General features: G+C 40.3%; 2 protein-coding genes across 5 annotated transcripts in view; one reads left to right on the top strand and one right to left on the bottom strand.

Moving 5' to 3' along the window:
- Nucleotides 1–1,856, bottom strand: part of SERAC1 (serine active site containing 1) — a 55,307-nt gene extending 53,451 nt beyond the window's left edge. For 2 of the 4 annotated variants that reach the window (XM_036886753.2, XM_057489073.1), the window contains exon 1: nucleotides 1,655–1,854. The gene's annotated coding sequence lies outside the window, so the exon portion shown is untranslated. Of the gene's footprint in view, nucleotides 1–1,654 lie in introns of all 4 variants that reach the window. The other 2 variants (XM_057489072.1, XM_036886751.2) reach the window with 2 other exon arrangements.
- Nucleotides 1,857–1,899: 43 nt separating this feature from the next.
- GTF2H5 (general transcription factor IIH subunit 5) lies at nucleotides 1,900–13,490 on the top strand. The gene is made up of 4 exons (XM_057489074.1): nucleotides 1,900–1,954; nucleotides 2,193–2,250; nucleotides 2,699–2,764; nucleotides 13,052–13,490. Exons 3-4 carry the CDS (start codon nucleotides 2,730–2,732, stop codon nucleotides 13,230–13,232), a joined length of 216 nt encoding a protein of 71 aa, XP_057345057.1. The 5' UTR covers nucleotides 1,900–1,954; nucleotides 2,193–2,250; nucleotides 2,699–2,729; the 3' UTR covers nucleotides 13,233–13,490.
- The last annotated feature ends 920 nt before the right edge of the window (nucleotides 13,491–14,410 follow it).

Here is a 14,410-nt window from a genome sequence, read left to right as displayed (position 1 = left end):
CCTTTCCACATATATTTTAAGTTCAGCATGTCAAGCTGGGAAATAATACAGCAATTTTAATTAGAATTGCACTGAATTTATATAATCAGGGAAAAACACCTTTATGATATTGAGTCTTGCCGTCCATGTACATGGTATATCTCTCCAGTTACCTGGGTCTTCTTTTATGTGTTTCCATAGAGCATTATAATAGTTTCTCTAAAGGACAGCTTTAATTTGATGTATTTCTAGACACTTTTAGTTTTGATTATTATCATGAATAGCACCTTTATTATTATTAAAATTCCTAGTTATTGCTAGTGTATAGAAATAATTTTTTATTCAGAAATCTTCCTGAACTGAAGGCCATATTTTTTTTCCACTATTGAATAATCCTTTTTTTTCCCACTGATTTGTGATCTTTTTCTTTATAAATCCACGATATGTATGCATACACATGTACATAAACATGTACACATACATATTTTTCTTTTGTTTCTTGGCTGTCTATTCCATTGATCTGTCTCTTGTACTACTATCATACTGTTTTAAATGCAGTAGTTTTATAGTATATTTTGATAGCATTACTCCTCTGTATCAAACTTTTCTTAGCTGTTAGTTGACTTTTCCAGATAAATATTACAATCATTTTCTCAGGAGAGCTGTTTCCTCCCCACTGCCTACTTAAGTTACATGATTTGGGATCTCTGAAGGCCCTCTCTTGACACCCTCTAACCAAAGTAGCCCTTCCGATCACTCTTTATCACATCCCTGTCTGATACTTCTTGTTAACTGGTTTTAGTGCCTCATCTCCCCACTGGTACACCCCAAGATAAGAACTGGTTCAGTCTGAGAGGAGCTGTTTACTCACACAGGTCATAATGTTTAGGCCTCAGGCCAGCACCTGAAGCAGGAGAGTGGAAGTTAACACAGAATCTGATAAGATGGTCAAGGAGGCAAATGTATGCAAGAAAAAGCAAAGAAAAGATAACTTTGGGAAGAACTTTGGGACAGATTAGAGAGAGAGAGAGAGAGCGCTGCGAGCACAGTATGTAAACCAACAGGAGGGAAAGGATTTAAGTGACAGCAGGAGTTAAACAAATGACATACACACACGACCTAAAAATCTGCAGCAGAGCTTAATTGGGGAAGTAAAATTTAACCTAAGGAACAGAAATCAAGAACCTCCTATCTCCACTGGTAAAAAAAAAATAGAGAAAAAGCTCTATTAAACTACACATCAGAATTTGGGGAAGGGATTAATTTTAGAACCCTTTGGGGGTCTATCACTTTAAAGACTGTTACCTGGCTTAAAGACCTATCAGCACTCAATCTATTCAAACTCCAGGGTCAGTGCTAGAAACTGTGCTCTGGAAGGTTCCGACTTGTATGAGGACAGTTTCCTTCTTGTCATCATCTTTCCGTGACTACCAGGCCGGTTTAATGGCACTGGCAGGTGCCCTTTGGGCCTCGGGGAGGAACTAGAGGCTGGCGGCGACAGGGAAAGAAGAGTCGGGCTCCGAGGATCGGAGGGAGGTCCTCACGCCGGCGGAGGGTCAGTGGGTCGCGTCCCCGCTGGGGCGCCCCGGCCGCGCCCCGTCGCCGCCCTCCCTTCTTCCCGCCGTGCCTGGACTCGCCAACGCCCGCGCCCACGAGCCCGGCCTCCCCTTCCTACCTGCCAGGCACGCGGACTCGGCCCGCCCCCAGCGGCTCACCGCGGACCCGGTAGGCGGGGAGCCCACCCTCTTGGAGGATCCCAGCCCGCGCCCTCTACCCGGTGACAGGCGACAGGCGACAGGCGACGCGTGATCCCGCCCCCACGCCACGCCTCCTTTGTCCAGTCCGCGCCCCGCCTCCCGATGGCGTGTTCCACCCACAAGAGCGTCGCCGGCGCGAGAGCGTCGCCAGCGCAGGCGCACTTTGTCGGCAACGCCGAGGCGCGGGGCGTCGACTCACGAGCAAGAAGGAAAGTGGGGTGCGTGAAGAGAAGGGGTTCCCGAAGAAAGAGGGGAGAGGGAAGAAAGACCCAGGAGCCTGTCCTCCGGGTGGTGGGGTGCAGGGCGGGGTCCCGAGCCCTCTGCAGGCCCTTCCTGACGAGGCCGGGAGGGTGTCCCGTAGTAATGACCTGTGGATTTCCTTGGGGAGGCGCTGCATGCCCACCGCCCAAGTTAAGTTTAAGTATGCGTCCACTGATTGGGTTCTTTTCCTTTCAGCTCAGATCCTGGGGCAACGTGATTTATTTGGTAAAGGAACGCAGGATCTGAAGACCTGGTTTGTACCCTTTTTTTTGGCTAGGAGCTGCGGCTTACTCTTCTTGGTAAATCTCATCTGTAAAAGGAGATGGTTGGACTCACCTTATAATTTTTAAGGCTCCCTTCAGAGCAACTATTTTGTGACTCGTGCCTCTCAGTATTTTACCTTTTATCATACTCCTGGGTAGAAAGAGAAATATTTTTACTGTTTTGGGTTGGGCACACTGGTGTAGCGTTAAGACACTTGCTTTCATTTGTTTGCAATTAAGAATTATGCATTAATATTCCAATAGACTCAATTGTGTGAAAGGTCAGAATATCTGAACTTTTTTAATGTTAGTCTTATGTCTCATAGATTAAATATTTAATACTGACTTTTAATACTTTGTCTCATTTCAGAGGTGAATCACCAAAGTATATTGAAGTTGATGCCTTTAAATTTTATGTCACCTTATCCCTTTTATTAGCATTTTTAAGGTCATCTGCACCTGGGAAGAGATGGTCAACGTCTTGAAAGGAGTGCTGATAGAATGGTTAGTAGTTCTCATACTTAAAGAGTTTTAAGTCTAAATATTCTAAGTTGATTTATGTGTGTACCTCCTGTCCATTTTTTATTTTGCTTTAAGGTCTGAACAAATCAAGTCTTTGAGGTTTCTCAACTTCACTTTTGTTGCTGAGTTTCTTGCCAGATTTCAGTGTCTCTGTCCAGTTGGTACAACTGGCATTGTTTCCAACAGTGGGGCCGCATCTCTTTTACATATGCCCTCTTTAGAGGAACAGTGCTTGTATTCTCAGACCAACAGGGATTGACTAGAGTATTGGGGTCTGCTGGTGTCTTAGCCATCACAAGCTATGGTCTTTAAAAAAGAGAAAAGAGAGTCCGTCGAAGGTTTTTAAGTTAGACACAAAAACTAGTTTCTAAAAGAAACTAGAAACCTTAATGGGCACAGTTTCTCAAAGCAAGCTAATGTAGGGCTTAGTTGCCATGCAGTCTGAAAACTGAACTGCTGACCCATTTCTCTCAGTCTCCACTTGCTTGTTTGCCCCACCAGTAATTCTGTGTCATCTGGGAATCCTACCTTGTGGACACTCCCATTGTCTGCAAATAGTACTGTCTATGTTTCTGTGCCCCTGGTATCCTGGTATAAACCGTTCAGTAGAAATACAGTGTGAGCCACATATGCAGTGTTGTATTTTCTAGTAATATTAAGAAGGTACAGTGAAACAGCTGAGATTACTGTATTTAACCCAATGTACCAAAGTACTTCAACATGTACGGAGTCTTCAAAGCCCATACTAAGACTTCAAAATTGTACTAAATCTTTTTTCACACCAAAGTTTCCAAATGCAAAGCTAATTTTACCCCTACAGCACATCTCACAGACCAGCCACATTTGAAGTGCTCGGTAGTGACATGTGACTAGTGGACTGCTTTATGGATTGAGTAGGTTTAAAATTTGGGTAGAGGAAACACCAACAAAGGCAATTAAGAAGAGAACATCCAGGAAGTAGGAGGGAAGCTAAGAGGGGGAATGGTTCATGAAGGTGAGTAGGCAGTGTCAAAGTGTGTTGAGAGATGGAGTAAGGTGAAGATGGGCCGGAGGTCACTGGGTTTTTGTGTGTGTGTTGGGGTGGGGGGGTGTTTTGTTTTAATGAGAGCTGTCTTAATAGAGAGGTGGGATAGATGCCAGATGAGCTATAGTATTTGAAAAGGGAAAGGGAAGAGGAAGTGGAGACTGGAGAAATTTTGTTGTGATAATGAGCAAAGGAATAGAGAAATGGATTGGTAGCTGAATTAAAAATATGGTAGGGACTCTGGTTCTTGTTTTTGTTTTAATGTGAGAGACTAGAATGTATATTGATAAGAATAAACTGCCAAAGAAGTTTTGGGAAAGGAAAGAGGACAGGATTTAGATCTGTAAGTTCTAAACACACTGTGCTGTTTTCTTTTGGAAAATACTTCCAGGCTAATTTTTGTATTTTATTTTTCTTATTACTCTGTCATAATTAATAGAAAGATTTCCTGGTGATTCTTCTAATATTATTATTTCTTAACACTGAGAATGCACACACAGAGCTATTGTTTTTTTCCCTCTGTTTCTTCCATTTCTCCTAAATTTGATCCTCTTACCTCCCAATTTGATATTCACTTCTCTTGTAGGGTTTTCCTATTTTTGTTTCTGTTGACGTTTTAAGTTTCATTCATCTAGAATTTATTGAGAGGAGGAGCACATTGTGAGGTAGAGTCTAAATTAGCTCTTTGTGTATGTGTCAAACAGGTGAACAATTGTCCAACACCATTTATTCTCTTTCCTAATGATATGTGATGCCTTTATCACATAGCTTCACTTCCCATTCTACAGCCCCATCCCACATCCATTTTTTTTCTTTGCCATTGTTACCTATTTGGGAAACCTTGGAATAACTTTATTTTCAATATAGTCATTTGGAGTGGTAGTTGGGATTGTATTAAACCTGTACATTAATTTGAAAAAATATGATGGCTGGACTACATTTTAAAGGGCAAAACTCTGGGAGACTGGGAGACTCATTAAAATCTCAGCAGTAGTCCTTCAGTTTAGCCTTAAGGACAAAGAGGAGTTGAGGTGTTAGTTTCCTTTCCTAATTGGGTGACCTCTCGGCCTGGTCTGTTGTGGTACCAACCAAGCCTCTGAATTTTGCCCGACCTCTAATGGCCCTCTGCTGCCTTGCCCTTTTGTCGAATTCCCAAACTAGGAGCAAAGGCATCATCTGGAGCTGTTAGAAATGCAGAATCTCAGACCTCACCCCAAATTTACTAAATCAGAATTGTGCATACAATGGATCTTGTTAAAATGCATTTAAAGGTTGAGAAGCACTTAATCAGTCTGTTTGATAATCAATTCTGCTAGTGGGAATTGTTTTGCACCAGAACTGCTTAAATTTTATTTTGCTGATAGATGCTACCCTTGCAAAACTTTAATTTTTCCCTTCAAAGTGAATTCTAAAGTGTAGCTGACACAATTTTTCAAAAGGGTAACTGTCCTCCAAAAGATACAAATCCTCCAAAAAGACTCCAGGCCTAAGAAATACCAGATTCATAAAGGGCATTCATAACCAAAATATATTTCCCAGGTATATTTGGTCTTCATCCATAGTTCCTGAAAACTGCAGTCTTAAAGGTGAAATGGGTGTTTTGTCATGTTAGTGAGACTTTTGGACCCAAGGGCAGGGCTGGAGGTTGAATCAGCCAATGGACAGTAACTTAGTCAATCATGACTATGCAATGAAGCCCTCACAAAACTCCTGAGAAGAGCTTATCATTCTCTGCTCAGTCAGAGACCAAGCTTATAAGCTTGGGGTACAAGAACACCTCCCTGTGGCACCGAGCCAGGCCCCAAGCTCCACAAGGATAGAAGCTCCTTTATTTGGGACCTTACATTATGTATCTCTTCGTATATCCTTTATGGTATCCTTTATTAAGCTGGTAAACCATAAGTGTTTTCCTGAATTCTGTGAGCTGCTCTAGTAAATTAATTGAACCCAAGGGAGAGGTTGTGGTAACCTCTAATCTGTAATCCATAGGTCAGAAGCACAGGTAACAGCCTGGGGCTTGCAACCAGTGTCCTGAGTAGGGGGTGGAGGGCAGTCCTGTAGGACAGAGCCCTTAACCTGGGGAATCTGCTGCTCTCTCTGGGCAGGTAGCATCAGAATTGAGTTGAGTTCTCCAACACCCTGCTTGTGTTTGAGAATCTTGGTGTTGCCCCCATCTCATATACTTACACACACTGGAATCGGGTCCAGGAACCTGAATGGAGGTATACTACCATTACTGCTCTGTATAGTATTGTTACTGTTTTATATATATATATATATATATATATATATATATATATATTTTTATGCCAAAGAGAAGATCATTAGTAATAGTGTCAGCATAAGTCTGTTTATTACTTCATAATATCCATAGATTGTGTGAAGTATTTAGATGTATTGAAGTACAGAATTTGATAGATCTGGAATTAACAGGCAAACCCTCAGGTATCCCCTAACACTACTTCCATTGTCTCAGTGATTCTCCAAATTCCAGTCACATGGTCATACAGGGGCATCTGTAGTAGCCTAGATACTGCTGTTACACATACTCGGTCCAGGCAGCCAGCAGAATACTTCTCAGAGATGTATAGCCTAGTTTAAGAAGGGAGTCAATATAACACCTGTCTTAGAGTGGCTCAGCATACTGCCATATTTAAATTCCACATCTGTCAGTTCCTTTTAAGTGGTTTTGAGTCTATGATAAAGAAGCAAATAAACCAGATTATAATGGTGGCCATTTAGGCCCAGCTAATGGCAAATTGAAAATTCAAGGTACTTGGTTATGGTGAGATTCTTTCCATCCAAGGCTGGCTTATCAAATTCCAGAATCTAAAGCTAAAGTTTTTTATTTATAAATTTGTAGTTTTATGTCAAAATGAGATTGGTGAAAACCTCTTCTTTGTAGGATTCACCATTATCAACTGCCTGCCTCACACCAAGCATTTCCCCAGATCTGGCAAACCACAGCCGTATCAAGCAGCATACAGCCAGCAAACATCTGTGTACAATTCCAGGTGCAAGAGCAGACCTCTGGTGTGACAGCTGTCACACTCGGCTTGGTGGGGGCTTCAGCAAGGAAGGTTTGTTGCAGAGGCACAAATTCCAACCAGTTCACAGCGTCATAGCAAAGAATCTGGAGAAACAGTTATCATTAGACCAGCTAATCCTTATAGAGTTTGTCTTCTAATCTTATGTATGAGAAGCAAATAAGAACTAAGGCAAAACCAGTCTTACCATTGTTCTGTTCTTTGAAAGCATTTGTATCTCTCTTGTGAGCCTTTGCCTCTTAGCAGAGCCATATTCACTGAAGTTTCCTGGGCACTCAGAATAGTGCCTGAGCTATATAAGAGGGCTTAATAAATATTTGTTTACTGAATACATTTTGTTAAGAATTGAGTCAAGGAGTGTAATCTCAGCCTGAATACCCAGTTGTTAATGTTCCTTTAGAGCTTCTGTGTTACCACGGTGAAAATCAGAGTAGACAAGAATAGGTTCTGATAACTTTGATGCAAGTTTCAGTACAAAAAAGGTTTGTACACTAGACTTCTTTTTGCAAGTTACATCAAAATAGCTTTTAATGAAGTGCCTGTTGTCTTCCAGTTGTAGTTTTTAGAAAAAACTGTCACCAAGCTGCCAACATGGATGACAAAAGTGCAGTCTTGAAAAGCGGCTGATCTAGAAAATATTTTCTAGATCATTTTTTGAGTTTTTATATGCTTAAACATAATAATTCCATTCCTAGTAGTTTATCCTACACTGCAGATAAAAATGTAAAAAGTTGAATATGCTAATAAAGTATTGATTGTGACATTTTTATAATCAAATAATACAGCTGTTAAGATACTTAAAAACATTCAAGTGGTATGGGAGAGTGACCTGTTCTGGTTAACTTAATGTTCCCTGTGGTTGCCCACCCTTTATCTTAAAATCCTCCTCATTTAACAACTATTTATTAAGTATCTACAGTATACTGGACCCTAATATAGGGACCCACATTTCAAGCTGGACCAAACCCAATTTCAGATAACAACTTTGGGAAATCCTTATTAATGAGAAATAAACTTAAATGAACAAAACCATTTCAGCAGCAATTTTCTGAAACATCCTATTCCCAAGGACATACAGAATTTATGGAGCAATGTTTTTTTAAAATTTTAGTAATTGCATCTGTTAGCTAATTATTATTAGGAAGGATAGTTAACCATTGACTAAGCCAAGATTATCATTCTGATGGGATGAAGAGTGTTGACATCTTTTTGCAACTGACCAATTAATTTTGTGGTCTGTTTACAGCTAACTACGTCATCCTAGTAGATCTCTCATGGTGTAATACTTCTTAGAATCATTTATAGGAGCTATACTAAGTAAGGTTCTTTAGGAGAGAGTTGATGAATACCTGCCCTTTACATTTCCAGGGCAAACACATTTTTTTCCTTGCTCACTACCCCTGATTCCAGGACTTTTACTCAAGTATGTATAAGTATATGGGCACTTGGTTTTGCCAGCAGGTTCTCCCAGAGACACTCTCAACATGTAGGAGTAGAATAGCGCTGTGTTCAGGAGAGAGATTCCAGGCCTTCAGCATTTTATAACAAAATGTCCTTGAAATGTTGAATGTTTTTTCGGTCATTATAGATTATATTTCAGGCACATGCTTGAGAACTCAATTAGACTGTTTTCTGTTTCCTTTCAAAAAGTGTGATTGAAGTGATTGGTAGTTGTAGTTATTTCAGTGTTTCACTGACCCATCACTTTCTGAGTTATCTCACTTGTCAGTCAGTGGTGTTTCCCAGGTATGGGGGGAACCATTGCAATGGTGTTTAAGGTGATTTGTAAAAGAACACAAATTTGGGGGGGATAGAACACAAGAATAGTTTTTATTTGACCAGTTTGAGAAAAAAATAAAACATAAGATGACTGGTGATTCATACCAGAGGAAGTTAAACTTAAAAGTTGATTTAAAGGCAGTTTTAAAGAAAAACATTTTGATATATATGCAAGTATTAAAAGAGATGACAAACATAGCAAGGATAGTATATAAAAGGCAGAAACTTTTAAAACACTGGTGTTATTCAAATCAAAGATGTGAGTGCCCTGACACTCGGGTTTGAGTTGTTTAGCTTTTACTTCACTGAAATGATGCAAGTTTATTTCACATGAAAGATTTCTGAAGATGTATTAGTCTTCATCACCACTTAACCCTTGCTATCTCCTATGCTTGTTACAGCATCTAATCACTAGAGTAAATTGGTGTCATCTGTGAATGCACGGAGCTCGAACAGTAACAAGATAATACATCACATTTGGACAGCAATTTTTATAATGTCCATATTTGTCCTCATTACTGGACCTGATATTTATTTTAAAGGGCTAACAAAAAACAGTTGTTTCTGCTATTGAGTAAAGTGATAACCTTTTAAGAAGCCTCCAAGTGACTTTTATAGAAAATATAAAAGATAATACTGAGAAAAATACTGAAATTCTTGTAGGGCCTCATTCAGTCCCAGACAAAAAAGGGCCTGGAAGATGAAGTGGGCACCAGGGTCACCACGTGGGAGACGGAGATGAGCCCTCCCTGTCCCTTAACTGCAGGGAAAGGAGGAAGCGGCCTAGTGTAAAGCACTAGAGCAGAAGATTTTTGTGTATCCCCCACATCTGTTCACTCTTAAATTGCTTTTCTTTTATTCTCCACCCCCTTATATGTGTATGGGCAAGGAAAAATGTAGGCAAACAACTGAGTTTTTAAAAACAGTTTTAAAGAAGCTGAAGCTTTGGTTTCCCTGTCCTTTTTCTACTTCTCTAGTATTTCCATTTCCTCATTCCCATCCATAGCCTCATTTCCATTTCTATAATATCATCTGAAAGAATCTTATTAAACCTGCTTCCTTGCCCCAGGCTCCTTCTAGCTCCTTCTAGAATTGCTCTTTAAGGTCTTTTTACGTTCCACAACCTGCTTTTTGTCAATAACTGATGAATTGTTTTCCTTGATGAGATTTTTCAGTGCGTAGCGTGTTACTGCTTTATAAAAATTCCTTAGTTTTTAATTCTGTGTAATTACTAGTATTAGGGAATTGCTGAAAATATGAAATGTATCATCTGTATCTGCTTAGATCTGTGACCACCACATTATCTGTGCTTTTAAAAGACCCCCCTTTCTCTCCCATCCATTACTGGCTAGTGTTGCCTTTCAGGCTCATGTCTTCATCTGCCTTGAGACCCTCATTTTCATACCCCTTATACCTACTTTTCTTGTTTTCAGTTACTCAAAGAGCTGCAGCCTCCCAGGCCATCATCCTTTTGACACTCATTATCTAAGGCTCTGTACATCTGCATTCTCACTGCCTCTCCTCCGAGTCCTTTCCACTTTGCCCTCTAGAAGCTAGTGAGCTGTCAATAGCAGAGGCCCCCATATCCTCAGCCTCTTCTCTTAACTTTTCCTTCCCCGGCCACCTTTTCCTTTTTGCTATTAACAAAACCTGGTTTTCTCCTGATCACACTGCTTCTCCCCCAAGACATCAAGTGTGACCTTTTGTTTCTCTTAATACCTCCTGTAACATTGGACCAAAAAATGGGATAGGTTATCTACCTTACTCTTCTTTGCCCCTTCCAGAGATTCTCCTTTCCACTTCCACAAAAACCACCAGTTCTGAATCTCATGCCATAAGACTAGACTACTAACCTACTAATCCTCCTCTTTGTAATCATCTACAAGCACCCAAGTCTTTCTTCGAAGGCCTTTCCTTAAAGGATACCTGTCACTCTGCAGGAGCTCTCCTCTCAGATTCTTAGCAATGTCAGTACCTGCGTGGATAGCCCTTTCTGTCCGCTGACCTCCCCTTCCACCTTGTCACAGCTTCTCACTTACATAGTCAGACCTGTCTGTCCCTACCAACTGCCATCCCTTCAAATTCTATTTCAGGTATCTACTGATCGCCTTGTCTTCCCAGCTCTCTCCCTCTGTACCTGAGCTCCACCAGACCTCCAGTCTGTTGGTTTTCCCACCTTTTCCCTGTCACCATCCCAGCATCCTCCCTTTCCCCCTCACCAGCTTAGTTCCACAGCCCATCAGCATACTTGTCCTCTTAAAGGCACTCAACTCCCTGGCCACTCTTTCCTCACACCAGCCAAATCTGCTTAAGTCTAGCTCTCCACCTGCTCTGAACCTTTTCCTCCACGGCTCTGCATGGCTGGAGAAAAACAGACAAATGTATTAATGGGGCTTGCTTTAAATTCATGACTGCTTAAACTCAACTGGACCCTTGAGTTTTGCTAACCAACCTGCTACATTTCCTACTCCTACATTCTCCCACTTTCCTAATAAATTTAAGATTTCGTCAATTTTTAAAATTACATAGTTCTAAAAAAAATCACTGCCAGTTACACCATGCATTGATTGTAAGACTTCCCCAGTTTCAGAGATGTTAAAATGTGGGGGGAATAGGCTCTGAATGGATGAAATATGGACAGTCATACCTTCAACTCTTTTACCTCAACAAACTTCCCTATCTTCACTTCCAGCTGATTAGCTTGCTTGCTGTTTCACTGAGAAAATAAAAGCAGTCAGAAGAGACCATCCACAAGTCTTTATCACATGGATCTGCACCCATATCCTCTAACCTTTTCCTCCTACCCTGGGTGAACTGTCCATTCTCCTGTCAGAAGCCAGCTTCCCTACTTGGTAACGGGATCCCATCCCCTCTTGCCTCAGACACCTTTTCAGCACTTTGACTTTCTAGCCCCATCAATTTTTCTTTCTCTACTAGTTCATTCTCATCAGCATGACAGACATGCTATAATTTCCCCATTAAGGGCAAAAAATCTTGAATCTAGCATGCCCTTCCAGCTCCCACTCTATTTTTCTGCTCTTTGTATCAACATTTCTTAGAAGACTTGTCTATATTCACTTTCTCTAATTTCTCTCCTTCATATGAGATTAACCCACTCCAGTCGAGCTTTCACTCCCAATACTTCACCAAAACTATTCTTCAAGTAACTTTTTGAATCCAGTAGTTAATTCTCAGTCCTCATCTTAACTCTACGTGGTAATAGCATTTTATACAGTTGATCACTTCCTCTTCCTGAATATCCTTTGTTCATTTAGCTTCCAAGACTTTTCAGGTTTTCTTCCTATCTCTCATCACTTGTTTTTTAGTCTGCTTTGCTATTACATCCTTTTCTTCCTAACCATTTGATGGGGTGTCCAAGGCTTGGTTCTTGGACTTCTCTGTAGCCATGCTTACTTCCTTGTCATGGTTTTAACTACCATCTATACATTGATAAAGTACATGTACTATTCCATCTGGACTTCACTGCTGAAATGCAGAATTGTATATGCCGCATCCTACTCAACTTCTTCATTGGTGCCAGTAGGGGCCTCAAATGTTACATGCCTAAAACCAAATTCTTGATCTTACCAGCAAACCTGTTCTTCCCACATTCATCCTCATCTCAAAAGGCAGCTCCATCCTTCCATTTGCCTCAAATCAGAAACCTTGGAGTCTCCTTAATTATTCTCTTTCAAAGCACAAGTCTCAGCAAAGTATATGGACTTTACATTCAACATATCTAGAATTCAACCACTTACCATCATCTTGACTATTGCCACCTAGGTCTGAACCATTACCCTCTCACCTGGATTACCACAGTCACCTTTTATTTATTTATTTATTTGTTTGTTATTTTGGTATCATTAATCTGCAATTATATGAAGAACATTTTGTTTACTAGGCTCCCCTCTTCACAATCACCTTTTAATTGGTTTCCCTGTTTCTACCTTTGCTTCCACTCCCCACCCCTCCAGTCTTTCTCAGCCCTTTACAGTGTGGTCCTTACATTTAAAAGTTAAAGTTTTAACTTGCTTTGTAAATTAATTTTACCTGTCAAGGTAGTGAAAGTCTGTTGGCTTCTTAAATATAATGGTCATGGACAAGTAAGGAAATTCATTTTTAAAAATCAGTTAAGGGAGCTATGTTTCTAGGCCCTGTTAACTACAAAGCTCTGACCATTACTTTTTCACTTGTCAGTGACAAATTACTCTTAACATCCTACCATTGGCTTCTTTCTCTTAAACTTCCACTAACTTCTAAATTGAAGCTATGTCTACAAATCATTAATACTTGAGGCAGAAAGGGAGTGAGGAATTGAGTAACAGTGTAGAACTTTCTAAAATTCTGCGTACTCAATTCTAATCGCTCAGGTATAATTTGACACTGAGGTGTCTCATCATCATGTGTTTCTCTCTGCAGCGACCCTGCCATGAAGCAGTTTCTGCTGCACTTGGATGAGTCAAATGCCCTGGGGAAGAAGTTCATCATCCAAGACATTGATGACACTCATGTCTTCGTAATAGCCGAGTTGGTTAATGTCCTCCAGGAGCGAGTAGGTGAATTAATGGACCAGAATGCTTTCTCTCTCACCCAAAAGTGAGAATATCAGATAATGACCTCTTAGGAATCACAAATAACAAACATGAGAAAATATCACCATTCAATATCCTATGTGACTGATGAGAGAATTGCTAAGGAGCATGCTAAAGGAAAAACTGGTGTCATTTGTTCAGAAAAAAGCCCCTGCACTGATTTTCTTCCTCTTTTTTCAGTACATGTACCCTAGAATTTTTTTAAAAAGCTCTAACTGTTGGCTGTAGTTTGGCTTTCACTATCCTTTATTAAAATATAAATGTAAGTGGCTTTCTTATTTAATACAGTAAGAATGTAATAGAATATGCTTTTAAATTTTCAATGCCTCTAACCTAGGTATTTATTTTGCTTGTTCCTGTTAATAATTGTGCTTGTAGTGTGGGTGTGGTTTGTTTTGTTTCTATTAGAAACTTCACAGATTTACTGTCCCGGAAAATATGCCAAGGTTGGAGCTTTGGTAACATTTATGTCTTGCAAATGATACACATGCCAGCCAGCTCCACTGGTGAAGAAGATGGGGAAGAGAACTATCTAACATTAATGTGAACTACAGTTTACATTTCTCTAAAAATACAGCTTCTTCAAAAGTGCAAAGGGTTAGAAACAACCAGTTGGGAAGGTACATGCTGCTTTGCAGCCTTACGTTTTCATGTTCACACTTTGTTGTCACCATTGTCCCTCCAGGACAAGTGTTCTTTTGTTAGGAAATCAGTTTCACTTGTGCCTAATTCCCTGTGAGAATCCCTGCTTAAATTTAGCTAAGAAGGAAAGACAGGACCAATAGATAGAACAGATAGAAACAACAAAGTCAGTCTGACAGGAAGTGATATGATTAGGCTAAAATATATCACCTATAGCTCTGTGACTGATTGGAGGCAGAAACAGTAACACCAGTAAGGGCTTTGCTTCCCTTTCTGAAGCTGGTGTTGCCAGGATGGGTTCTCCTGATGGAAATTTTGCCAAAGAGAGAACTGTCGTGATGTTATGTGGAATTATATCAAATCCAGGTTACTTGTCTTCTTACGGTTTTTTTTTTTTTTGCAATTTTTTTTATTAAGGTATTATTGATGTAAACTCTTATGAAGGTTTCACGTAAAAAACAATGTAGTTACTACATTCACCCATATTATCGCGTCGTTCCCCCCACCCCATACCCCATTGCAGTCACTGTTCCTATGGTATATT

This window comes from Manis pentadactyla, chromosome 12, assembly GCF_030020395.1.
Source record: "Manis pentadactyla isolate mManPen7 chromosome 12, mManPen7.hap1, whole genome shotgun sequence".
Classification (NCBI taxonomy): domain Eukaryota; kingdom Metazoa; phylum Chordata; class Mammalia; order Pholidota; family Manidae; genus Manis; species Manis pentadactyla.
Note: the sequence above shows the minus strand (reverse complement) of the source record. Positions and strands in the feature narration are given on the sequence as shown.

Excerpts from the sequence above, each read along its gene's own strand:
- GTF2H5 (XM_057489074.1), top strand. The coding sequence starts at position 2,730 with ATGGTCAACGTCTTGAAAGGAGTGCTGATAGAATG. Across the intron at positions 2,765-13,051 it reads AAAGGAGTGCTGATAGAATG|CGACCCTGCCATGAAGCAGT; the intron begins GTTAGTAGTTCT and ends TTCTCTCTGCAG.